The sequence below is a fragment of the Trichomycterus rosablanca genome, chromosome 25, assembly GCF_030014385.1.
Source record: "Trichomycterus rosablanca isolate fTriRos1 chromosome 25, fTriRos1.hap1, whole genome shotgun sequence".
Taxonomy (NCBI): Eukaryota; Metazoa; Chordata; class Actinopteri; order Siluriformes; family Trichomycteridae; genus Trichomycterus; species Trichomycterus rosablanca.
Genome location: NC_086012.1, coordinates 12780209 through 12807116, shown reverse-complemented (window position 1 = coordinate 12807116; position 26908 = coordinate 12780209). Strand labels below are relative to the sequence as shown.

The following is a 26908-nucleotide window of genomic DNA, read 5'->3' as shown; positions in this document are numbered from 1 at the left end:
AATTTGCTGTGTAATGTTTGTTGCTTTCTGATAACATTAAATAAATAATAATTAAATCTTTAATCAGCTCTCTGTATAAATATGGTTAAAGTGTAGTATTTTAAGCCCATTGAAACTTTCAAGGACTAGATCCATTTAATACTAAGTAACTGCATTTCGTTCTAATCATGTACATGGTTTTGAATGACAATAAAGCCGAGTCTGAGTCATTTATCATATGACTGCTATAACACTGACTATAACACAGTAACACACCCCAGACAGGACATCCATTTTGAGGTACCCCTCCCTATTGCCAGACATAGCCAATCAAGTCTGTATGTAGATGTGCTACTGGCAAATGGCACAGCTGGGGACTCTAACCCTGAATCCCAGTGGCAGTAACCTAGTGTAACTTACCACTGCGCCACCCGAGTCTGTTAATGACAGGAAACAAAACTGTGAACACACCTGCACAACAAACCAAGTTGTGCTTACTTTCATTTTTATCAACTTTAGCTCCATTAGCATTCAGATAAAAAAAGGATGTGATTTTAGTAGCATACATACTGCAACTGAGGTAAACAAACCTTTAGTGGAAAAAAACTGGGCTACTGGTGTGCTGACACACTGCATAATTATATAAGCAGTATTGCATGTAAATAATGAAATACTGTAAATTATGTAAAAACCCTGATTGATGTGAAACCACACTTACAGAATTATAGTTTCTGTGCTTTTCAGTTGAGCTCTTATATCCGTTCTTGTTTTCTGGTTGATTCTATCCAGACTGCTGCCATTATAATTTATCATCCGCTCCTAAGAAGATGCATGTTCGACAGAGATAAGAGCCCGTGTTTATACAGTACGTTTGTGAAAGGAACACGTATGCCTGGGTAATTTAAAAAATGGACAGTCTGCCTAACTGTTACGTTTGGAACGGTGATTGTATTGCATGTGGTAGCTCAGTGGTTAAGGTACTGGACTAGTAATCAGAAGAGCACTGGTTATTAGCACTTTATGGTTGTAAATCTCTTTAAGAGAGCTTTGTTTCATAAAAAAAAAACACTATACTTTAGGCAAAATGTTTTTTGTTTTTTTTTAGGTCCAGAAATTTGTGCTTCAAGTTCCCAATTTCTGCTGGTAGGTGCAAAACCATATAGTACTGCATACCTAACATCATTAAAGTATACCTTTCAAATAATTTAATAATATTATATAAAATGACACATACTTAAGAATTATAATCAAATGATGACAGAGCTGCTAGGTATACTTAACATTTTTATTTACACTCACAATTCCAACTGATATTCATAAGGACTGGTTAATCGAGGGGCTCTGGTGAAGTTATAAGTCAGCTCTGACTCCAAAACCAGGTCCAGGAGGAGGTTCAGTGAGAGAGGTCAAACCTCCAGCAGGCTCGCATGAGAAACGGCCATTCCTGCACACATCGCAAAAACAACATCAATAATTTATTAGTGATCTGGTGTTTAATGTAACCTGTTCTTTCTGTGTGGGTAGCTATTATCATCCTATTAAATGCTATTAAATACTTGCTGTATTGTAAAGTAACCAGATAACAAGAGTGTCATAAGTATACATTATAATCTGTGGTTAAACTACTGGCAGCAAACCAAGCCAACCAAAAGATAAAAGGATATCGAAATTGGATTTTGTAACAAGTATAAATGCAAGATATTTTACAATGATGGTTGTAATTCATCTGTACTTGTTTAAGGCAATAAATATGCATTTTCTACCAGTTTCTCCCCTCATAGGAAAGAATGACACAATAGTATCTGTACTACTCTTTAAGAGTATAAAAGAGTCATACCTGGGTCCTGGTGCGGGGACTCTCCCAGCCTTCAGTTCATCAATGATCTGCTCAATGTCACTAGGCTTTAGATCCTCCTACAAAGGAAATGGGTCAAGTTTATACACTCACGCTTTATGTTTGACACACTGATTTTAGAAATGAAAATGTTAGTCACTGCAAATTTTAAGAAAGGACTTTTCTGATTTCTTTGAATAGCCACTTTGCTTGTAGAGAAAAAGATATGACTAATACAAAAGCTGGGCCAGGTAACATTTCACTGCAGGTTGTATGTAACTGTGACAAATCCTGAATCTTAATTCAATAGCTAAGGACTGACTTCTGTTATAAGCTGTTTTTTGCCCCTTATCTACAAACACAAGCTCCTGTTGTGCTAGTTTAAGATTGCCACCAATGCCACTGCCTTAATGAACATCTTCAGTTTAACTCTTTCCAAAAGTGCCTCCACTTATCTGGGAGACCTTTTCACAATATTTCTTCCTGTTGTTCTTAACTTGTTCCCATTTAGCCGAAGGAGCATTTGTGAGATCGGACAGGATTAGAATAGACCTGGCTCTCGATCTATTTAGAGCTGACTGGAAGGCTATGGTAGCTGAAATAACCGTTATTTACAACAGTGGTAATCTCAGAATTGATTTTAAACAACATGAATCAATGGACCCCACCTGCACTGTGTCAACAGGCTGGTGGCAGGATAACGGTATGAGGAATGTTTTCTTGGCACACATTGCGCCCCATAATTCCAGTCAAGCTTTAATTGAATTCTGCAGCCTGAGTGCATTCCTTCATGGCCTTAATTTATAATAGCTAGTTCCATCATGATAATGCAACGTCTCATAGCACAAGTCATTTGAACCCAGTGCCACAAAAGTGTAAATAAATGTACATTAGTGACCTATTGACTTAAATTTAATGGCGAAGGTAGGGTCTGTACAGTATCAGGATGATGTACCTAATAAGGTGGCTGGTGGATGTATAGACCTATAATATGCAACTTCAGAAACATACTGCAATTGGCCGTCCTGTTTCAGAATGGTGGCTCCTGTGCCAAGACCAGAGCTTTGCAATGGAATGAGCAACAATGGCCAGTCAGGGCAATTTTTACTTCCTTGCATACATAAATATACACATTACACAAAAAAAACCCTCAAACATTTAACTAGGTTATGCCTGTAAACCCATAACACAATAAAATAGATAAGCAATAAAATTCCTTCCCACCATATCTGTTGCATAAGCACTGACTAATGTCCACCTTAGGTGAAAAAAAGAGAGGCTTATCTTAGATAAGCATCAAACAGCCACTTCTATCAGCAGGGTTTATGTTTAACTGTAGAAGTGGAACTTGTTGGCCCATGTTAAGCTGCAGAGCCCAGCACATGACTTTCCATTTAACTGAAAGGTTACAATTATATGCATCATTACCCAAGCAGCTTCTTAAGCAGTTTCCCATGACCAATAGTAGAATGGAATTTACCATACAAGCTGATAAATGTTTTTAATGACGATCAGTCGCTATATATACTTATAACATTTAGAAAAATAATGGTGGGAGGGGTGCATTGTGACCGTGATGTGGTTGGTGGTACTGTGACTGAAGATGGCTGATTGTAGCAGCAGTTTTACAGGGAAAAAGCTATATTAATGAGTGGTAGGAGTACAATATCCATACTGATTTAAGCAGACAGGACAGAAAAGCTTTATTAACACCAATAACACACAACATGTGAAAACTTCAAGTGGATAGGCTACAACTGCAGAGAACCACACCAGGTGTCACTCCTGTCGGACAGGCACAAATTGTTTGCACCTTATTTTGCATGTCGACCATCTGCATGTTGCAGCAGAAATTAGAGATTAGTCAGACCAGAACAGTGGTGCATATTAATAACAGTACGAAATAACTTAGCTTTTACTGCATTATGGTTTGCATTAAACTTAATAAAAACAGCATAATTCCCCACCTCGGGTGGATCGAATTGTAAAAGTTATCCCTTGATTTTTTAATAGGATTGAAACTGAAGTAACAGTACTTTTCAGCTGTTGGGCTAGCATTATTTTGCCTGTTTATTAATAGTTAACTATGTTATCGCTGGATGAATACGAACACTGAATCAAAGATTCAGCTTAGCTAGTAAGCCAGACTTGTTTCGTTCTAGTTACAGAGCTCGCTTAGCCAAATGCTAACTAGCTACAAATTCTCTTAGGTGGGGTTTAACACTCATGTGTAAACTTTACCTAGTACAGTGTTAACACACTAAATAATGCATTTTAGTATATCAGCTAATGTTAAGTATGTTGCACCTGATAATACAGTTGTCCAGGCATGTCCACATGGCAAGCAGTAATAGAAGGCATCTTAAAATAAGTAATAAAAGTAAAGCCCAAGGCTACATACAAAAGCCCCCCCCCCCCATTCATTTAGACTACATGTTACAAGGCGAGACAAATTAACAGCTTCTGCTAGAGCTGATGTTTAAGTACTGTAAAAAAAAAGACAAAATGATTTACTTACATAGTAGTTGTCATTGATTTGGACCATTGGTGCATTTACACAAGCACCAAGACATTCCACTTCTATTAGAGTAAACAGCCCATCTGATGTGGTCTCGCCAACCTTGACACCTAACAGTCACAAAGACTGGCTTCAGGTTTTATGGTTTGCAAATAATCAGATCAAATGATACTTGTACAACAGATATTAAGTAATTATGGATTTAAGTTTACATGTTTGACAGTGCAATACCTGAATGTAATGTTTTATTGTTTTGCAGGGTGTCGCATGGTAGTGAAACACAAACTAAATGTAAGTTGATACTTAAAAGCCTGAACCCAGGGCATCTGATAACAAACCAACACTCCTAGCTTGCATTTTCTACATTTAGATTCAAATTCCAGATTAGGGCTGCACAAATGTTTTAATCATGATTAACACTCTCAATAGAACATAATCGACTACAATGATCACCAAAACTGACCTTTTTTAATAGTATTGACATCTTGGTATTATGTTGATACTGTATTTTCATTTCTACCAAGTTGGCGTCATAGGAGGACAACACTGTTATAGTTGTAAGAGGAAATATTAAGAGAAACGTTTGATAAATCACACATCATACAAATTATATCACTTCCATTTTGCCGCCAGTCTTTTTTGCTTAAATTCATCCACATTAGAGGGCTTTCATTCATGAACTGCAAAAGGATCTGCCACTATCTGGCTTGAACTATTGAGTTTAAACGGGCCACTCCAAAATCTTTATTTTGAGATATTCAGATGTGGTTCTGGACTGTTGTCTAGTTGCATAAACCAACTATCCACGTAAGCTTTGGATATGCCGATGACCCAGACATTCTACTTCAACATCACAGGGTGACTCACTGGTCCACAGACCATTATCCTTAAAGGCTTCAGGGTCATCGAGATGCTTTTATGGAAAATGTGAGGCTTGTTTGTACTTGTTTCTGCCTTGCAACCCCTTTTTTGGTTAGGCCATTCACTTCTGGGAAGACGTACTACTGTTTCAGCTATTTAAAGATAACTGCTTTAGTATGGTTCGTAAGAGTCCCTTAACCCTCATAAAGGTTGCCAGTAATCCAAGTCCTGGTGTGTATTCTAATTAGTACCAGTTATCAATTACATTTGGTAACTAAGGGATCACTTAATTTTTTTATGCTATAAACCAACCACGTGACAAGAAACAGGCAAAACGGGCTGTACCTGTATGGGAGGAAAAAGGTTGAATATTCACTGCTGCAGTAAAATTGCATTTTCTGCTGTTGAATAATGTTTGTAAGACAAAATGTTATTTTTAGATTTCAACGCAGTTATAGGTAGTAACACTGCTATAACACAGTTATAGGTAGATACACTGCTATAACAAAGTTATAGGTAGTTAACACTGCTATAACACGCCTACATGCGACTCTGGTGGTGGCACTCTCATCCGAGATGCGGTTCAACTCCGCATAGGGTCTGATGGGCTACCTTTGTATCATAGCTTTTATGATTGTCTAGTATTTGGTTAAGGTATCTGGTTAATTTAAAGCACTGCCTATGTCAGATTTTCACTAGAACTTACAGGCTTATTCAACCTCTAAGATCACGAACATTTAAGTAAGGATTGTGTACTTACCCAGTTTATTCTGGATGGCGTGCAGAATGCTGTCTGAATCGCACAGCATACAGGGTGTAGTGGTGCACACTTGGATGTGGTACTTCCCAACTGGCTGCCTGTTGAACATCGTGTAGAACGTAGCTACCTCATACACTCTCATTGGGGGAACATCTAAGATCTCGGCTACCTGGAAAGAAAAAAAGAAAAGAAAAGAAAAAACCCCGAGGTGTGAACTTGCTTGAGTATATTTAGAAGCACATACATTTGTCAGTGTATTAAATATAATGGACTGCATTATTGGTACTTAAGCTTGATGGCAAAGTGACATGTTTTATTAAATTATATTGATGTTTTATTTCATCATTGAACTATCTTTTTTTTCTTTTCAATGGTTTCACCCAACAATTAAAAGAGACACACCACCAAAAAGTGCTACTGGGTATTTGTGATGATCATAAATGTAATTAATCTAGTACTCATGAATTCAACGTGATTATGATTTGTTGCTTTCCGCAATTAATTCAAATTGGGACACACGTCCTGCCCCCTTAGTGCTGGTCCCAAACCCAAATGTTTACATTAGGAAAGGCATCCAGCGTAAAAACGATGTCAACAATATTTTACTGAGGCGACCCCTAACGAGAGTAGCTGAAAGGAATCATCCTCATCTCTTTATGGCAGGTGTTCTGCTTCACATCACAGTGTTCCTCATCTCTGCTTTGTTTCTTTTGTTCTTGTAACATAACACTGTTAGATTACGTATAACATATATAACCACAAAATGTAAGTGCTTAAATCAGATGGACACTTAACTGCAGATGGACGCTAACTATCGGTACAAATAATACAACTGTTAACGTCATGCATGTTTACCTAAATTATTAAGGAATGTGTTTATGATATTATTACTTATTATTATTGAAAGTATAACTACACCTAAGTAATATCAGTACATATTAATACAAACTTTTGTTGTTTGTTTGTTCTTCTTACCTTGTTCATAGCTGAGATTGGGAGCCAACCATGTTGCCTCTGAGCCAAGTCCAGGACTGGGATGGTAGCAGCCTGCTTATGTCCAGTGGGGTAGTTACTTATTATAGCTTCAACTCGCTGTCAGAAAAAAAACACAGACACTTACTAGCATATTTAAACTAGACTGAATTACTTTACTTATCTAACTGACAGCCTAAAAAAGTGTATTTGTAGTTCATCCTACTTTGCACATTTAATATAAACAGGCAAACCAAACAAATGATTTTAAACCACCATTGTTTTATGTTGAGATTTTCTTACCTTCAAGTTTTCAGGTGTGAATTCAAACGGGGTATCTGGATTATTGTCTGCTGTATCTCTGTGCTGAAATGAGAGAAATAAAACTTAATTGTACTGTATATTTCATATCTGAGTAAATGAAATCTGTATTCTGTGAGATTCAATCCTTAATCAGTGAATTATCTATCTGTCTGTCTGTCTACCTATCCTGATTTTTGTAAGCTAATAAAAGCTCTATTCCAAATAAAGTCATCTTGATGGTTTGTCTATTTTTTTTTCTTTAAGCTTCTCCAATATTTAAGGGACACAGTGGATCATTCTGGTTTTTACACCCGATGCCCTTCCTGATGCAGCCCGCCTTATTTTTAACTGGGCCTGGTATTATTGAAGATTACTGATTATATAAATATATTTTAATTTAAAGACGTATCTCATTTTTAAACTGATTAAACATATACTTTTAAACACATATTGTTTAACTCATTCAGATAATCTCAGTGGTGTGACGAATAAATAGAATAAAGCAGGACGTCACTCAGCTGATGCTGCCCCCTTGTGAGTGTCACCAGTAACCTGGTCACAATACGATGCTTCAAAGTACAAAAATGTATAAAAAGTAAAGATTAAAGGTTTATTGGTACTTGGTTTACATTATAGCAGGACAATAAATCTGATGTTTTAGTGTTTGTTATTACTGTTGTTGATTTTATGTTTCCTTGGTGTACTTATCAATGTATATTATATGTATATGTATATATGATATATATGTATATTATATGTATATGTATATATGATAAAGAGGTTAATGAAAAATTAAAATGATGCTATTTTATATTTTTGTGCGATTGCTATGCTCTGCAGAACCTAAATAACATAAGTGATAAGTCCTCCTAAACTCCAACACTGTGTTAAACTGCATGGATCATTTTCTAGTGAACTGGAACAGACGGAGGTTGGCCTTGGTTATATCAACCATTTCAAACAAATAAACAGTATTAATAAAGAAGCATTGACAAATAAAGTTCCTACCACAAAGAGTCCTCCTGCTCCAGAACGGGCAGCAGACTGGTGGAGGCTCCGCACTTGTCTGCCCTAAAAACATCAAACACATGAAATGACCACACTGACAGTGAAGGGCTTTAATTAATTAAAAGAAGCACAAACATTAAGCTGGGTAGTACATCTTATCTTTTTGGTACAAGAGTACAGAATATGCATACTTCCAGTTGTATGATTTCTTTTGACATTACAAAGATCTAATAAAAATTGCTCTTCCCAGAGCTATTACAGAATATCACCTCCTCTCAATGCTTTGATTACTCACCGACCAATGTTTAAAAACAATAAGCAATTGTTCCATATGGCTCAATGTATTATACATCCTTTAAACATTATACTACATCATGATTTGTATACATTCATAGACAAACATGTAATACAGCTTTAAGAATCAAGAATAAACAATAGTCAACCAAGTACTTGCTGTCCTCAAGTGATACCTTGGTGAAGGTCAGTAATTTACAGTTAAAAAAATATATAGAAATATAATATATAGACCATAAAATCATTAGTTGGGACTGTATAACTATGACAGTATTATGGCACATAAATAGAGTTTATACATTAATACATATATAGAGGCAGTTGTAACTCAGTGGTTAAGGTACTGAAGTCTTTATTAGAAGATCTCTTGTTCAAGCCCTACCAAGATGAAGTTGCCAATGTTGAACCATAACTTTCAATTGCTTTACTTGTATTTGGCCCCAATTGTAAGTCGTTTTGAAGACAGCGCCAACATTTTGCATATCTTTCATGCACTAAGTCAGGAAAAATTGGTGTACAGATTACACCAAGATCACTTTAAACTATCTATAAATCATCTAATTTGCACTGCTGTTGTAATTGCACTGGTTTGACACAAAGACTTCTAAATCTGCATTGTCACTTTAAATGTCTAGGTTTTTAATATTGGGACCTCTATTTTTCAATTGTTATATTTTAGTGCTATATTTTTCATACTTCTTGTGTCAATGTGTTTATTCTATTTTTATATTCTTCTTTTATTCTAGGTTTATTGTTTTAATTAATGTTTAGTGTTGCACTGTGGGTCAGAGAGTAACGTAATTTCAATCCTCTGTATGTCCTGTACATATTGCAGTATTGACAATAAAGCAACTTTGACTTGACTTGTCTTTGACAATTAATAGTGTGCAACTGTGCATATAATAAACACATACTGGCCAAATAAAACATAAAAAAGACCACTAATACTGGTTAGGATCCCCCATTTGTGTTCAAAACAGCCATAATTCTCTGTGGCATGGATTTCTAAATATTCCTTTATTCCATACCACTCACTATGGGTTTTTTTTTTTTGTGATTCACACAATTGTATGTAAAGATTTGAATGTACAGGGTAAAATGCAGAGACCTCAGAATTTTCTGTCATCCTTAAACCTGTCTGACACCAACATCCAGGCAGGGGTCAAAATCACTTAGATGACTTAGATTCTAATTCTGATGTGTTATCTAAACATTACCTAAAGCTTCTGATCATATTCAATGCACTGCACTGCTGCTACATGACACACTGATTGGAGGTTTACATGGATTAGCAGGTGTACTTACTAGTAGTCGATAATGTTATATAACTTGGTAAATTATGTTACTTTGCTATGCAGCTATGCTCAAATGTTCAACACAAATGTTTTGCAAAGCTAACGCAGTACATTAAACGACCAGGGCTTCTCATATTAAACAAGCAAATATTTTATTTCTTGTGCTCTACCTTCACAAGTATAAAATAATAAAGTATTAGTAAACAACACGGTGAATATAAACAGTAAGTGTACAGTACAAGGACACAACAGGACTGCAGGACCGTTAGCTAACTTTAGCCTGTTAGCTATCTGGCTTTAGCTTGTCCTTGTACGCTATCATGAACACAAAGCCTTTCAGCACGACAGTTAACCAGCTATTAAACTGTACAGGAAGGATAAAACATATTAAAATAAACGTACCGCATGTGTCAGAGCTGAGCGCAGAGCTGAAGAGAGAAACATTTCTGACACGGTTTTCTGTGTGTCCGGTCACTCTGAATTCACTATGGCGGACATCGACATGAAAACTATATGGGCTCGATTGAGCAGGTCTTGTGACAAGATTAAGGCCATTACTACAGTCTGTATAATCGAAAACCGATGACGTTCTCCATCTGTAGCGAAATATAAAATTGGTAAAATTGTATCATTATATAAATAAAAATGGATTCATATAAATTCTTTATTATTATTATTTTTATTATATTGATTAAGGTCGCGGTGGGTCCTGCACCATCCTCAAACTCTAACTTGTGCTAAGTACCTAGGGGAAACCAAGGCAAACACGAGAAGAACATGCAAAATTTCCTACTGACAGTGACCAGAAACAATGATAGAACCTGTGACCTCGGAACCATGTTGCTGTTGCACCCACTTTACTCGACTATTATATGTCATGTTATTATTATTATTATTATTATTATTATTATTATTATTATCACTTGTTGTACTTATTTATATTAATTAAGGTCGCGGTGGGTCCTGCACCCCCTCAAACTAACTCAAGGCAGTAATTCTCTATGGAGTCTGTGCTAAGTACCTAGGGGAAACCAAGGCAAACACGAGAAGAACATGCAAAATTTCCTACTGACAGTGACCAGTGACAATGATAGAACCTAGGACCTCGGAACCATGTTGCTGTGGCACCCACTTTACTTTACTTTGTCATATTATTATTATTGTTATTATTATTATAACAATATTAATATTATATTATTATTACTAGACCCTCAATGGTGACCCCTACATACAGGATACTTCTATATATTATTCACCTGTAAGCAATAGGTGTGCATGAAACATCTGAACATCTGTATGACAAGGCACAATAAAGCTGTTGTGGTGGCTCAAAACCTAGCTAAGGCACTTTATTGTGGTTTTAACCTCATATATACCAACACAGAAGCTGCTGTACATGGAGTTTTTATTTTATAGCTACACATCTTAGGCCAACACCTTATGTTATTGTAGTCCTGTTTATAATGGAAACAAACAGTATATGGCATGTCCCAAAGGGGAAATTTTTTCCTGGTACTGTAGGGGAGATAAGTGGGAAGGCGCTTTTCTCTCTTTTCCAGTCACAAACTAAGTACAGGCTGTGTTCACTGGCACTGGATCTTGCTCCCTCCTACAGTCTATGCCCCCTATGTAATAGGATCAGCAGGAGACAGAAGTCTCCACCAGTTAAAAAGTAGGAGTGCCCAACAGAGCACACTGATTGGTCAGAGTGAGCTAGACCAGACTAAGAAAATAATATCATATCATGACTAAAGGGTGGGACTTGGATAGACACCCACAATAAAATAACTGAAGTGGAGGGTTGTGCCACTGCTGTCAGAGATATAGGAACAAGAAGCAGAGAGCTATAAGCCATTTCTGTTTTTAGATCTGTCTGATAAGCATGGTTATTCCAGGGCTTCAGGACAAGGAGGTGAAAATGTTTTATCCTCCAGAGGAACTGCAGATGGATGCACATGTTCCTGATTTTAACTCATATCTTGCAATGTACAAAAAGTCTATTGAGGAGCCTGAAGGTAAGTCAGCCAATGAAAGATAGAAGTATCGACTTTCTCACTGTGCAGCTTCTGACTTGGGTATCAGTGACTTAATTTAAAGTGACTGCCACATTCATATATTTAATGCTGGGCAGAAAATTTTCAGTGTCAAATTACTAATATGTCTATTTAAGTGTAGTGGGGCATTCAGTAATGGTAAATCAGTTGATGATTACACAGAAAAGCCAATAAAAACTCATCAGCATGAACAGAAATGGATTGCATGTCTGTATGTTAAGTAAGTAAATTATCATCTTAACTTTTTATTGAACAGAGTTCTGGAAGGAGGCTGTTCAGGAATTCTACTGGAAGGCATCTCCCACCGGCCAAATGCTGCAGTACAACTTTGATGTCAGCAAGGGTCAGGTTTACATCAAGTTCATGGAGGGAGCCAAGACCAACATGTGTTATAACGTGCTAGACCGCAATGTGTTTGACCACAACCTTGGCGAAAAAGTTGCATACTACTGGTGAGCTTGCAGAGCACTATATCTGAGACAATATTGTAACACCACTGCACAGGTGCACGTTTCATTCTTAACTATACAGTCACTGCATACATTGGGTAAGCTGTAATAAAGGGAATGTCGCAAAGGTACGAACTTACACTTTATGGATACTCAAGAGTGTAATCTTCCCCCCAATATTAACATATGCACAAAGCTAGCTTTGCCTAATGTTAAGATCCACCAGTGTACCTATCAGTTATTGGTAAGGCAGGACCTCCCATCCCCCATACCACCATGTTCAATTCTAGGCTTCTGCCTTGATGGTACTGGTATGGAGGGCAGTGATCATAGAACATAATGGATAAAGTACTGGACTAGTAGTTGAAGGGTCACTAGTTTAAGCCCTACTACTACCAGGTTGTCACTGTTGGGCCCTTAAGCAAGACTCTTAACCCTCAATTGCTTGGACTCAATACTATAATTTGCTTTGGATAAAAACGTCATTTGATTCAAATGTCTACATGGTTTTACACTAATATATATTAATAATAAATATTACACTGACACAAAATGGTAATAACTTACATCTAAATGAATACAAAGCAGATCTTCCAGGGTCCATGTTAACTTATTTACAACTGCAATTAGCCAAATAGAGAAAAAATGTAAACCTCAAGGCTTAAGGCTGAATGTGGCCCATGGTAACGTTTTACTAATGCAAACTTACAAAATGCAATATTAAAATGGCCTGTTACCACAGGAATCCTTGTCATACAGTGGGGCCAAAAGTCTGAGACTAGTAAACATGGTTTTATTTTGTGTTTTTCTTAATACAGTGTTTATAACAAAGATCACATGATCAGAATAATGAAGGTATTTGAACGAATTTTAGTGAACGTAGCATTTTTGATACATAAAAATTCAAAATTCCGTAGTATATGGCACTACTACAGAGCAAACAACCACATTTGTGAAATTTATCGTCAATGTTTTTCTACAAATGGATAGATTTCCTTTGGGTCGTATTTTTCATAGATATTTAATCCACTAATCAAAAGCTTGTTAAAGTTAATACATTTGCAGCAATTATTTACCTGCTATAAAAACTGTTACACCAGACTGTTATGCTTATCATACGATCTGATCCTGGCACACAGTCCAGTCCGACCACTCGCCTTATCATATGAGTGACTGGAGAACGGCAGTGACGCTGTGGGCTGGTGCTAATTTCCCTGTTCTGTTTTAGACAAAGCCACAAACAGGCCAGAATTACTAAGGTCTAGGAAGCCAGGTCCAGAATGGTGAGAGGCTTAGCTGCAATGCACAGTTATGCAACATGCCAAGTCATACCTGGAAGGTCACTTTGGCTGGACTCAGATTGCCTTGTCACCAATCCCCGTTCACTCTGTTACTGGAACAAGCAGGTGCAACAGCCCAACGGATCAAAGAATTCACATGTACAACTGAGTGCGTACCTTCTGCAAGATGACACGGCAGCTAGTGCCTGCAAATATTGCACAGCCGATTGTCTTACTGTGCTTATTGGCTCAGTCCAGAGTACAGACTGTATTCAATGCCAAAGCAAACAGAAAAGCCCTGAAAAGACAGCTGGACTTATTTTAAACAGGGCATTTGGCTGTTCTTTCAGCTTGTGCAATAAACATATTACAGGCCAGCACACATTTCTGATGCCTGTCCAAATGTAATAAGGACAGGGCTGCCAGAGGACATGTTATCTGCTTTTGAATAGGGTTTAACCACATCAAAGGTGTTACACCAGGAAGACTTTGGAAGGGTTGCAATGATGTAGCCTTTATAAAAAAGTGGCTTAGTCAGGTAATAATTAATGGGGGGACACATATGTTTTTGATCTTCACTAATTTAAAAATGTGTCTAGTTAAATTTAATACACATTCCCAGTTATAACAATTATTTATATACAACTAAATGGTCTGATATGTAATTTCTAATATCTTGGTACTGATACTTTTTGTAGGGAAGGAAACTCACCTGATCATCACATGACCATTACATACAGCCAGCTGCTGAAACAGGTGTGCAAGTGTGCGAATGCTCTTAAACAGCTGGGTAAGATTTCTCCCTATATATTTACATTTTACATTTACATTTTAAGCATTTAGCAGACGCCTTTATCCAAAGCGACTTACATTACAGTTACAGTATACAGTCTGAGCAACTGAGGGTTAAGGGCCTTGCTCAAGGGCCCAACAGCAGCAACCTAGCAGTGGTGGGACTTGAACCAGCAACCTTTGGATTACTAGTCCTGTGCCCTTACCACTAGGCTACAGCTTGCCAGTCTTACCAGTACTAGCATTGTTCACCCAAACCACTCTGTTGCATCACTAACAAAGTGTAAAAATTATAAAAAATATTCTGACACACTGCAATGTACTGAGAAAAGTCTAGAAAACCGAATGGAATTTCACATGTGGAAATCTAACCCCTCCTAATAATTGACGGGTGTTTTTTGGCTGCTACTGTATTTGGGGTTTATCACAGCAGATCATTCTGGTCTGCATACCTGATTTGACACAGTTCTATGACGGCCTGATGCAACCCTCCTTTTTTTATCCAGGCATGCGACCAGCATTGAGAGCACACTGACAAGTGCACCTCTCACTGGCTAGGCTGTTTGGCATTTGCTTTCTCAGACATAGCCAATCATGTCTGTGTAGAAGCCTAAGGAGCGTATAGCATCGCTGATATTCAAACCCCATCTCAGTGGTGGGGTGCACCACCCAAGTGCATTTAACAGCCTTTACTTTTTACTCTTACAGATTTAGAGCCAATTTAGAGCAGACAATCAACTTTTCTTATGTGTATCCTAATAATGTGTATCCTTGTTACTCCTGCTTGGTTTCAGGGGTGAAGAAAGGTGACAGAGTCGCCATTTACCTGCCAATGATCCCGGAGCTCGTGTTCACCATGCTGGCGTGTGCTAGAATCGGAGCTGTACATTCGATTGTGGTACGCAAACACCAAAGTTGCTCTTATCTGCACCTGACCACCAAACAACCCATTTAACTCTTGGTTAAGTGTTGGTTCCTACATATTAGAAAACAGTTATATAATAATATAAATCATTCTAAAATTTGTAATAAACTTAGTTCATTCGTTCATTAATTCTTACTAAGCAAAACCACAGAAGCACATGCTATCCAGGGTTCATATGACTTTGGCACCGTATTATGGCAGACGAGCCCCCCGGTAGAGACGAGCCTCCTGGCTGCTTCTGCCAAGTCTATTTTTGCCATCTGAAGTTTTGTTCCAGGCACGTAAAGGTTGCACTTGAGTGTAGCTTTCAAGGTGAATTTTTTTATGGTAGAGAGAGTTTATTTTGGGATGACAGAATGTGAGATGACCTGTTCCACCCAGGCCATTGTCCTACTTTTAAAGTGTGGCTTAAGGAGCATTGGGAATACTGTATATATGCTGGTATAATGGGAATATATACAAGAATAACACATGTATATGTTCATTATTTTTAGCTACTATAGCCTTATTTCAATGTGAATCTGAAAACAAATTGAATTTTGTCTGATCTGCTGTCTTTGGAGTAAAATAAAACTATTTTGGTAAGTTGCTATATTATGTAAGTATGCTTTAATGCTTAAATGTTTAATACTACATCATATTTCCTTCTCTCAGTTTGCAGGATTCTCTTCAGACTCTCTGGCCGAGAGAATCGTTGATGCCCAGTGTAGCGTCCTGGTGACCGCAGGTACACACACAGTGAATCGTTGACTCCACGAGTCAGTGAATCATTTTGTCACCATCACTAATTTCATCCTAATCAATCCATCTTAGGGCTGTGGTCACCCCACTCATCAGACACAGCCAATCATATCTGTGAAGACATCTGGCCAGCTGATAGCACTACTGTGATTCAAACCCGGACCTCAGTGGTGGTGGAATACCATAATAGACCGCAGTGCCACCTAAGCCAAGCGGACATTTAAAACCACATACAAAGAGTTGCTGCTCTAATAGTCTTTACTAATGTTTGGCAGTAATACTCACACAATGTTCCACACAATCAGTTATATTGCACTGTGAAGATCAGTCAACTTCATGGCAACACATTTGTGCTAAAAAAAGTAAAGGACATTGCCTAAACTGATTTTTTGTCATTTGCTTTGTAATAACTGTATAGGGTTTAAACCAAACTATGGTAGTTTGCTTTGATTGAAATCCTCCAAACCCAGATTCATCCATCTCCACCAAATTATACATATGGCGCTCTGGTACTCTGGTTCTTCAGAGATTCTTCAATCACAGATTAATCCATCAAATTCTAGAGTCCAGTGATGTTTTGCTTTACACCTCTTCTGCAGCAGTTGGCATTGTGCTTAAAGAGCTTGTGCATTGACATTGCTTACAGCGGCAATGTAGAAGTGTTGTGACCGAGGTCAGACCATTTTCTTGTACACACACTTCAGCACTGCTGATTTTATGAATCTGTTAGCACTGCCTTCTGTTACTCAGAAGGGGGTCTACATACTCCGATCATGTACTCCAAGTTAAATATTTCTCGTGTGTTCACAGACGGCGTTTACAGAGGGGAGAAGCTGATCAACCTAAAGCAGATTTCAGACGAGGCCTTGAAGCACTGCCATGAAAAGTGAGTTTTTGTCTTTCTTTTCTTTCCATTATTACCAGACAGACTGGAACCATTAGCCCAACGTAACATACCAATGTCTTTATTAAGCCTTATCAGTCCCGCTCAGCCAGTTAGGGCTACGGCTACCACCGGCTGGTTACCCGGCAACAGCACGGCTTTGAAAACGGATCTGCTCCCATCTCCATGGTGACATGTAAAATGGATCATGTGTGTAAATGAAAAGGGCAAAAATTTCGTGTTTTGGTGGTTGCATAGACACTAGTATTACTAGCATCAGTACTGTCACTTTCAAATTCAAGTCTCTTGAATCCATACTAGTTCAACCAAAGCAACAGACACTACTAACCAGTGCACCTTTTGGTATTCAACAGCAGATTTGATAGCAAATTCATATTTTAAAAGGTTCATTTTTAAATTCATTTCTAAGCTTAACATTATATTTTTTCTGTCTTAGAGGCTCATTGACAGTTCAGAAATGTCTGGTTGTAAAGCATTATGCCTTCAGAACCACCGATGCCTGCAGTAAGCTACAGGTTAGTCCATTAATTCATTTTCAATACCTGTTTAATCCTAGTTAATGTTGGGGTGGGTCCAGTGCCACCCTGAAACACAGGGCTCGAGACGAGAATGAAGTCTAGACGGTGCACCAGGCCGTCACACATTTACACATTCAATCACTGACACCTTAGATCATCCAATTGTTCCAAAGCTTTTGGAAGTTGGGAGGTAACCTGAGCACCTAAAGGGAACCCATGTGGACAAGGAAGAACATGTGAAGTAGCTTCAAAACAGAACACAGGTCCCTAGATTCTCAAGTAGAGCCTTGGCACATACAGTATGTTGGAGCTTGTTTTTCTGTATTCCTGCTGCTCGTGGTCAACCAGACAGTGGCAAGAATCCGGCCTTCCCTCCCTCAGACGTGGCTAAATTCCCTGCCACTCAAATTGAGACTCGGGTTATAGCAGTGGTGGGCTGGCAAACGACACTGCACCACTAGATGCTTTTATCCAAAGCAACATACAGCATACAATCAAAGCGATTAAACGTTAAAGGCCTTGCTTAAGGACCCAACAAAGACAACCTGGCAGTGGTGGGGTTTGAACCAGCAACCCTATGCTTACCAGTCCAGTACTAGTCCAGTATTTTAACTGCCCAAAGGCTACAATTGTAATCTGTCTCTGTGTTTGTGGTGTTACAGACACCGTGGAACGTGAAGTGTGATGTATGGTGGGATGAAGTGGTGGATACGGCATCAGAACATTGTGAACCTGAGTGGATGGATGCTGAAGACCCTCTTTTCATCCTCTACACCAGTGGTTCTACAGGCAAACCCAAGGTAAGACCATCCCTCCATTTACCTGTTTGACGTATTTTTAAGGTCCAGCTCTGTAAACATATTACCAACCCAGATCCAACCAATCAGGACAATATAGCTTGTGTTGTCAATATTTTTTAGCACACAGTTAAACGTGTGTTACTGCTATTGTATTTTTCCTGCATAGGGAGTCCTGCACACAATCGCCGGCTACCTGTTATACACATTCCTGACATTTAAATATGTCTTTGATTATCACCACAATGACGTGTACTGGTGTACAGCAGACATTGGCTGGATCACAGGTCACTCCTACATCACGTATGGCCCATTAGCCAATGGAGCAACCAGTGTACTGGTGAGTCAAAGTAAACATTAATGGTCATGTAAATACACAGTCATTGCCTAATTTATGACCTGTGTGTGTTAGTTCGAAGGCATTCCAGTGTACCCTCATGTGGGCAGGCTTTGGGAGATCATAGAGAAGTACAGAGTTTCGAAATTCTACACAGCACCCACTGCCATCAGGCTGCTCATGAAGTATGGCAGAGAGCCACTGCAAAAGTGAGTTACCTCAATGTAACATATTTTTTCTGTTTTTCTGCATTAATCTGAGTGGTAAGGAACACTTAACGACTTCTGGTATTAAGGTTGTAGCCTAGTGGTTAAGGTACTGGACTAGTAATCGAAAGGCCGCTGGTTCAAGTCCCACCCAAGTTGGTACTGCTGCTACCTTCAATTGCTTGTATTGTATTCATCCACAATTGGATCGCTTTTGGATTAAAGCAGTCAAATCAGTGTAACAAGGGGAAGATTTAAGAACACAAAACAAGACAACAGTGTTTTGACCCCTATAATAATAATAATAATAATAATAATAGTAATAATAATAATAATAATTAAGGCTGTGGTTATAAAATCAAACACCACTGCAAATAGATGCCACCTCAAAAATAATTTAGATCACAGATTACAGATGTTTACCATCATACTGCCACAGAATACTGATGTACAGATGCATTGAACAGGATTTCCTGACTCGGGTTCAGATGTTGTGCAGTCAGAATGCAAACCTGTACTGAAACGAACTGATTTGTTGCATGATCAGGTTCATTGGGTTCATTTAGTCCTCCACGGTCCAGCCAGACAAGAGGGAGTGCTGCCATCTACTGAGAAGCAATAGAAAAACAGAGATGTAGAATTGCAACATCTCTTTTTATCTTACAGATTATTAATAATAAATGATTAAAATAGATAAATAAATGATTAATTGGATGCAAAGGATACAAATTGTTGCAGTCTTGCAAAGACTTCGGCTTCTCAGTAGTCCATGGTCGCCGTTGTCTGATTCTCCTCTTCATGATGAACTTTACATTTTCAATAGGAGACAGAGCTGAACTGCAGGCAGGCCAGTCAAGCACATGCACTCTTTCTACAAAGCCACACTGTTGTAGTACGTGCACAACAAGGCCTAGCATCTTTGCTAAATTTCTATTAATTGGTATATCACTAATATTAAAATTGCAGCAGTGTAATGACCTAGTTGGGGTGATGTCCTAGAGTCAAGAATCATGTTACAATTAGTGAAATAGTGAATGAATACAATAGTTAAGGAGGCCATATATATTTTTACTTTCTCTTTTCCAGATATGATCTGTCCAGTTTACGGGTGCTGGGCACTGTGGGAGAGCCCATAAACCCAGAGGCCTGGTTCTGGTACTATAATGTTGTGGGGCAAGGGAGATGTCCTGTAGTTGATACCTTCTGGCAGACTGAGACGGTAAAAGAAATACATACATACATACGTAAACACACACACACACACATACGTACATATATTACTAACCCATTTTACACCGCACTTATCTCTGCCACTACTGCTTTCCACATGTTTTGCACATACCTCAGAGTCCGGCTAACAACTAAGTTTTAAGCTAATTTCATCCAGGACCTATAAAGTAACCTATACATTGTAAACAATAAGATGCAGCCAGAAAGGCTGGCTGACTAATAAAACTGTATTTTATCTGTAGGGGGGTCATGTTCTAACTCCGCTGCCTGCTGCCACACCACTGAAGCCTGGCTCTGCTGTAAGTCTTCAACCAGATCCTTTCTTTAAAGTCACCATAAATTTATTTTTTATGACTACATCCTATCACTGTAATTAATATAAGTGTCTTCAATTAAGGTGGAAACACCATCATTAAAGGTTGTCCTATTAAATTAAGAAATATAATGTTCCAATATGCAACACAGGCTTACAAAAGAAAGGGGTTGATAAATACATGTACAATTGAGCATTTCCAATTTACAAATCCGTAATATAATTTGTAATATTTGGGTTAAACAGGGTAATGTTTTTTCCCCAAAATTATTTCACTTTGTTTTTGTCAATATCCAACCAATAACCAAATTTACCCTGTTGACTAGTAGTTTCTGTACAGAGACCAATTACATTTGGAATTATTTTGTCAACAAGGGTCTTATAAAGCAAATAGAGCATTTCAAAATAGGAAACACCTAACCAACAGTAAATCATGGCAGTAGATAGATAGATAGATAGATAGATAGATAGATAGATAGATAGATAGATAGATAGATAGATAGATAGATAGATAGATAGATAGATAGATAGATAGATAGATAGATAGAGAGATAGATAGAAATGATCAAAATACACAAGTAATGTTGTACAGACTATGTAGTTAAATAAATAGAATAAAAATTTAGTATGTAATATAAAAAATGTCAAAAGTATCCCGGCATTAAATATTGATAGATGAGATATGTAATACGTAATATGCTAAACAGTTGTAAAGTGTTCATTGCAGTAAATATTAACAGATGTGTAATATAGTCTTCATAAACAGAGTGCTAGATCATGCTCCATGAGTGCATGGAGCATAGCAGTGAAAAGGTGTAAAAGCAGACCTGTCCTGGACCTAAAAAACTTGCTGTATATGAGGAAATAATGGATTTTACATCAAACATCAAAAATATTGAGACTGTAATGTAATTTGTCTGTGATTTGTCTAAAGCTGAGAAGTAATTTGGTTGTACAACAGGGCTGAACTGAAATTCACATCTGAACAACTGGAAAAAAAACAGTTCATTTTAAGTTCATTTTGAAGTGGCTTAGTCCTGACCTGAGCCCCACCAGAGATGCTGTGGCAAAACCTAAAAAGAGCGGCTAATGACAAAATGTGTGTCTGATTACAAAAGTGACCTGCTATCTCTTCAAGTTCCCTTTATGTATTACTGTACCATGTACCAGGTCTGAAATCATTCAGTGTGACTAACTAAGCAGTAATAGACCGAGTCAGAAGGACACTGTTTCACAGCACTGTATACATCAGCCACACATTTGGCTTTTAGCCACAGTAATTAAGCAATTGCCACAAGGTTGAGATAATTAGTTCTTTTCTGTTTATTGTGCAGACTTTACCGTTTTTTGGCGTACAGCCCAGTATCCTGAATGAGCATGGAGAGGAACTGGAGGGAGAGGCTGAAGGCTACCTGGTGAGAGACACAGCTCACTGTGACGCTTTGTTATTTTATATTAAATTACACAGATTCAGAAGTGGAACAAATTATACATTAACCTTCTGACTGTAAAAATAGAAGTTAATGTTGAGCAAAGTCAGAAGAAGATACACTTGTAGGTCACACGTGGGATTTTCTTCTTGGTCAGATTATATTAGTTGGTTGTGGATTTTCTGATAATAAGACTGTCGCCTCACAGCAAGAAGGTCCTGGGTTCGATCCCCAGGTGGGACAGTCTGGGTCCTTTCTGTGTGGAGTTTGCATGTTCTCCCCATGTCTGTGTGGGTTTCCTCTGGGAGCTCCGGTTTCCTCCCACAGTCCAAAAACATGCAGCCAGGTTAACTGGAGACACTGAATTGCCCTATAGGTGAATGGGTGTGTATATGGGTGTATGTGTCTGTGTGTGTGTCTGCCCTGCGATGGACTGGCGCCCCATCCAGGGTGTTACTGTATGCCTTGCACCCATTGAAAAGCTGGGATAGGCTCCAGCACCCCCTGGTAGGTAGGCAGCAAGAAGGCAGCAAGAAGGCAGGAGAAGCGATAACAAGCGCAAACAAAGTTTAATTTAAGATTCGACTTTTTGACATTTCAGGTCTTTAGAAAACCCTGGCCGGGTATTATGCGGGGCATCTACGGAAATCAAGAACGTTTTCAGAACACTTACTTCAAAAAGTTCCCTGGGTTTTATGTGACCGGAGATGGTAAGTTGAAAATCAGCTTTTTTCAGGTACTGCTAAAAATTAAAATACTTAATTATTACAACATTAAACATTGTGTATCTTCATTGTGTGATGCTATGTGGAGCAACCAAACACATAGTTTGGCACCAGAGGGCGCTAATGACCCAAAAATGTACATTGTGAGGGCTTAAAATGCGGTTTATTTGTATTTGAGAAATTAAAGAAAACCCTGTTCAACTATAGGTACTGGTCTGACATTTTAAACAGTATTTAATTAATTAAGTAATTATATTCAGCATCAGCTAAAAGCAGCAAATATGCTTTCTCCACATATTTATTATTATACCTATTTATTATTAAAGCTATTAAAACTTTTATGAGCTGCAATATCACCATTAAAACACCTGTACACAGCAGTCTGCAGTATGACCTTCTGGTGTTGTATTGTATTTCTGTATTTCGTTGGCCTGGTGTTTCAGTACAGTATAAGGTGTTAGTGTTGCGCTGACGTGGTGTTTACTCTGTCCTTTTATTCTAAGGCTGCAGAAGGGACAAGGATGGCTACTACTGGATTACAGGCAGGATAGACGACATGCTCAACGTTTCTGGTGAGTCCTAGAAACATTTAATGAGAGAGAAATTACAGCTAGGTGGATGGATGGATGGATGGATGGATGGATGGATAGATAGATACATCCCAGGTCATCACACTTACACATTCACTTACATGCTTATATCTAGGGACCGGTTGAGCATTACAGGACACACATGTGGAAAACTCTCATTCCAGGTCACTTGCTGAGCACAGCTGAAGTGGAGGCGGCGTTATCGGAGCATTCTGCAGTGGCTGAAGCGGCCGTTGTGAGCTGTCCTCATGCCGTGAAGGGCGAGTGCATCTACTGCTTCATCACACTGAAAGACAGCAGAGAGTTTAACCACACACTCATGGAGGAGCTTAAGAGAAAAGGTCAGAAACAAAATGAAACGACTGCAGATGATGTGCACCTCTCAGATTAACGGGTGCATCAGTAACATTTTTACATTCTGTTTGTCAGTGAGAGAAAAGATTGGACCCATAGCCACGCCGGATTTCATCCAGAATGCGCCGAGCCTGCCCAAAACTCGCTCAGGTTTGAGTCTTAACATCACATATAGTATGAGAGGCGATTTTGGTGATTAGTATTGATTAGTATTCGACCTTTGGAAATTAGTACATTCTTATTTTTCCACTCTGCAGGAAAGATCATGCGGCGTGTTCTGAGGCAGATCGCCCGTAATGAGAAGGACCTGGGTGACCTTTCCACTCTGGCTGATCCCAAAGTTGTAGAGGTGCTTTTCAGCCAGAGGTGCCAAGCAGCAGCATGATGAAAGTGACAAGTTGCTTTAATACCCTGTGATGCCACTTCCAACTTCCAGCTGGTCTTGAAACAGCTTTAATCAAAGCATTCTTTTGGATTATAGGTTTTGATTCTGACCCCAATTCAGAAATGAGCACAGCAGGCTGGCATTTGAGTCCCGGCATTACTACAGAGGTCCAGAAAAGCTTAATTGTCCTTGTAATCCTTCAGAAAACTATCCAGTTAATGGTACCAGTTTGTGTACACAGAATGGGCAGTCAGTGTTTAGCGCTCCAAAAATTGATAATACATGACGGGCAGTTTGGAAAGATGCAGTGGCTCAAGAGAAATCTCTTTTTGATAGCTGAGACTTAGGGAATAACCAAGTTTTGACAGTTTTTTGCACCAAAATGTATTAACAGTAGGTATGTATGTTTTTCTGTAGGTTAAATTTGTGGTAATGCTCAATACCTAAATGTTTTTGATGTTTTTGGTTTTATGATTTGCTGTTTTAGGGCCGTAAAACACTATTGAATAGTTTATTTGCTATGTAAATAAAATTGACATTACTGTTTGTTCAGACAATGAACGGTTTATTGTACTATGCACATCGTAATAAATTAAGATTAAAAGGAGTGTGGGTAAACCTTTTTGGTCTGGTAAGTCTTTTGGAAATAATTGATATTGTTTTTCTAGGCTAAAAAGGAAAATGATCAGTCCAGTTGTTATCAATGCAAAATACGCAGCTGTCATGGTTTGGGGATGTGGTATTACCAATGACAAGGGTAATCTGAGCATGTGTAAGGACACCATTATTGTCAGCAAGACAGCGGCAACAGTGTGGCTTGATAGTAAGAGAGTGCAGGTTCTAGCCTGGGCTGCCTGCAGTCCAGAACTGTCTCCTTTTGAAAATATATGGTGCATTAAGAAGCACAATATATAACTGAGACTCAATAAATAAATAAATAAATATAAAGTATAGCAGCTGATGTCCTCAGTTTCTAAATAATTACAGAATGGGGGTAAACAGGAAAGCTGATGTAACAGTGTTAGACATGCCCTGTTCCAACTTTCTAAATGTATATACAAAATATGACCCCCCGCCCCCCCCCACCATATTTTTCTCCCAATCTGATCATAGCCCGTTCTTAAGTTCATAGCCTATTCTTTCTACCTGCACGGATAACTTTGCTGATAAGTAATTAAATTGTAGCTGTGCAAAGTGTCATATGATGACGTTAAAAATATCAATAATGATTGCATATTAGCTGCTGACTATTTTAGCTTCCCCATACATCTCATAGCTGTTGTGTTTTTCGGAACTGTAAGCATAAAGCATGAATTATGTCAATTTAATCAGACCACTATGTGTAAATGTTCTAAAATCTAATTATCATTTATTCAATCAGCCAAAGTGGTTACAGACTGATCTTGAGATTGAATCATGCCCTAAAAATGATGCATGTATTAATTGAAATGAGATTCATTTGAATATTGTTTTGGATTTGGATTGAAAGTAAAATTAATATTAGATTAAAGGGGTTGTAAAGGGGTTTTCTTCACCCCACTTGCTTCAGTAAGATGACACATTTAATTTGGTGAATTGAAAACAGCAGGATTAAACTGGTTTATATAAATGGGATTAACTCATTTCAGTGCATTAAGTCAGATGTCAAGCAATGAATATTCAGCAAGTAATTACTTAGAGATGTTTCATGTTCAATGGATTACTATACACTTACACTATGCTTGTTAGGCATCCCATTTCAAAACCATAGGCATTAATTTAGCATTTCACCCTACGTCTTTGGACGTCTTATGTTGTCTTTGTTTAATAGTATTTGTAAATGTGTCTATCTATCTATCTATCTATCTATCTATCTATCTATCTATCTATCTATCTATCTATCTATCTATCTATCTATCTATCTATCTATCTATCTATCTATCTATCTATCTATCTATCTATCTATCTATCTAATCCATCCATCCATCCATCCATCCATCCATCCATCCATCCATCCATCCATCCATCCATGTCCATGGAATCTAATAAACTGGACAATATTGTAGCTGCTTTTATATCAGAACTGTTTCACTGCTAAAAACAGGTCACAAAGTAGATACACAGTGATAGACATAACAATGCTATTATATAGTAATATGCTACTTAATAACTGTTCAAATTCCTATCCATAATAGTCCCATATATGCTTTCAAATGTGCAGAATAGAGAATTGGTCTCTAGGTATGATCTCTAGGTATTTCTTTAAATAATGCCATGGTAAGATCAAACCATCAATCATCAGATGTAAAATCACATCTCTAAAGCTAAGTGTGGTTATCGAACAGCAGTATCAGCTGTGATATTTCATCAATAAGGTTAATCTCTCCCTGCTACTGCTGGGAAAAAAACACTGATTAATGAAGCATCCACCAGCAAACATGTACATAAATTACGCTTCTGCTTCTGAGCAATTGATCACATGCTGAAGGACGACAGAAGGTCACCGCCTAAATGACTTTACAAAATGACCCTAAGGCTAATCCAAAGCCTGTTAAATCTTTCGCTCACAAACACACTCACACACGTTGCTTCTGATGGTAGCATGTCTTCAAGCTAATGGCAGGTATGTGTGAATAATAAGATTTGCATAAGTGGCTGGTGCAGAGGAGCCTGGAGTCCTGTGGTGATCAGGAGCAGCTGGTGAAGTCTGCAGTGTCAGCAAAACCTCTAAAGCAGCAGGTATGAAGGAACACACACACCCACCCACCCACATACACATACACACCAGCTCTGTAGCAACCAAGACTAGCACAGAAGGACTTTCAATGTCATTGAGTGAGAGTGAAATCCTTTTACATTGTTTAATTTGCATCACTCACACACCCAAACTCTCTCTCTCACACACACACACACACACACACACTGGCAGAAATAATCTTACTACAAATGTTGGAGTTTGAGGCTGTTATAAGCAAAAGGGCGGGGGCATCACATTTAACCTTCTTTAACTGTCAACATATTTGGCCATATACACACACACACACACACACACACACACACACACACACACATAGT

The 26908-nt window shown here is 38.2% G+C and overlaps 2 protein-coding genes across 2 annotated transcripts; one reads left to right on the top strand and one right to left on the bottom strand.

Annotated features, from left to right (window-relative positions):
- Nucleotides 1-1250: 1250 nt before the first annotated feature.
- ndufv2 (NADH:ubiquinone oxidoreductase core subunit V2) lies at nt 1251-10336 on the bottom strand. Its single transcript, XM_062987338.1, has 8 exons — nt 10227-10336; nt 8236-8298; nt 7228-7290; nt 6928-7044; nt 5953-6121; nt 4332-4441; nt 1817-1893; nt 1251-1423 (listed from the first exon to the last, which is right to left on the bottom strand). Exons 1-8 carry the CDS (start codon nt 10266-10268, stop codon nt 1330-1332), a joined length of 735 nt encoding a protein of 244 aa, XP_062843408.1. The 5' UTR covers nt 10269-10336; the 3' UTR covers nt 1251-1329.
- A 1311-nt stretch (nt 10337-11647) lies between these two features.
- Nucleotides 11648-24476, top strand: acss2l (acyl-CoA synthetase short chain family member 2 like). The gene is made up of 18 exons (XM_062987337.1): nt 11648-11839; nt 12135-12330; nt 14306-14397; nt 15194-15297; nt 15979-16051; nt 16876-16951; nt 17406-17484; nt 18150-18287; nt 18454-18624; nt 18697-18830; nt 19914-20046; nt 20300-20356; nt 21705-21785; nt 22402-22510; nt 23029-23097; nt 23280-23456; nt 23545-23619; nt 23727-24476. Exons 1-18 carry the CDS (start codon nt 11707-11709, stop codon nt 23852-23854), a joined length of 2025 nt encoding a protein of 674 aa, XP_062843407.1. The 5' UTR covers nt 11648-11706; the 3' UTR covers nt 23855-24476.
- Nucleotides 24477-26908: the final 2432 nt, after the last annotated feature.

Bases quoted from the DNA above. Each gene is read 5' to 3' on its own strand.
- ndufv2 (XM_062987338.1), bottom strand. From the start codon at position 10,268: ATGTTTCTCTCTTCAGCTCTGCGCTCAGCTCTGACACATGCG. The intron at 7,291-8,235 runs GTAGGAACTTTA...CTCTCATTTCAG, and splicing joins GAGCAGGAGGACTCTTTGTG to CACAGAGATACAGCAGACAA. The intron at 6,122-6,927 runs GTAAGAAGAACA...TTTTCTTTCCAG, and splicing joins CAATCTCAGCTATGAACAAG to GTAGCCGAGATCTTAGATGT.
- acss2l (XM_062987337.1), top strand. From the start codon at position 11,707: ATGGTTATTCCAGGGCTTCAGGACAAGGAGGTGAAAATGTTTTATCCT. The intron at 14,398-15,193 runs GTAAGATTTCTC...GCTTGGTTTCAG, and splicing joins GAATGCTCTTAAACAGCTGG to GGGTGAAGAAAGGTGACAGA. The intron at 18,625-18,696 runs GTGAGTCAAAGT...TGTGTGTGTTAG, and splicing joins ATGGAGCAACCAGTGTACTG to TTCGAAGGCATTCCAGTGTA.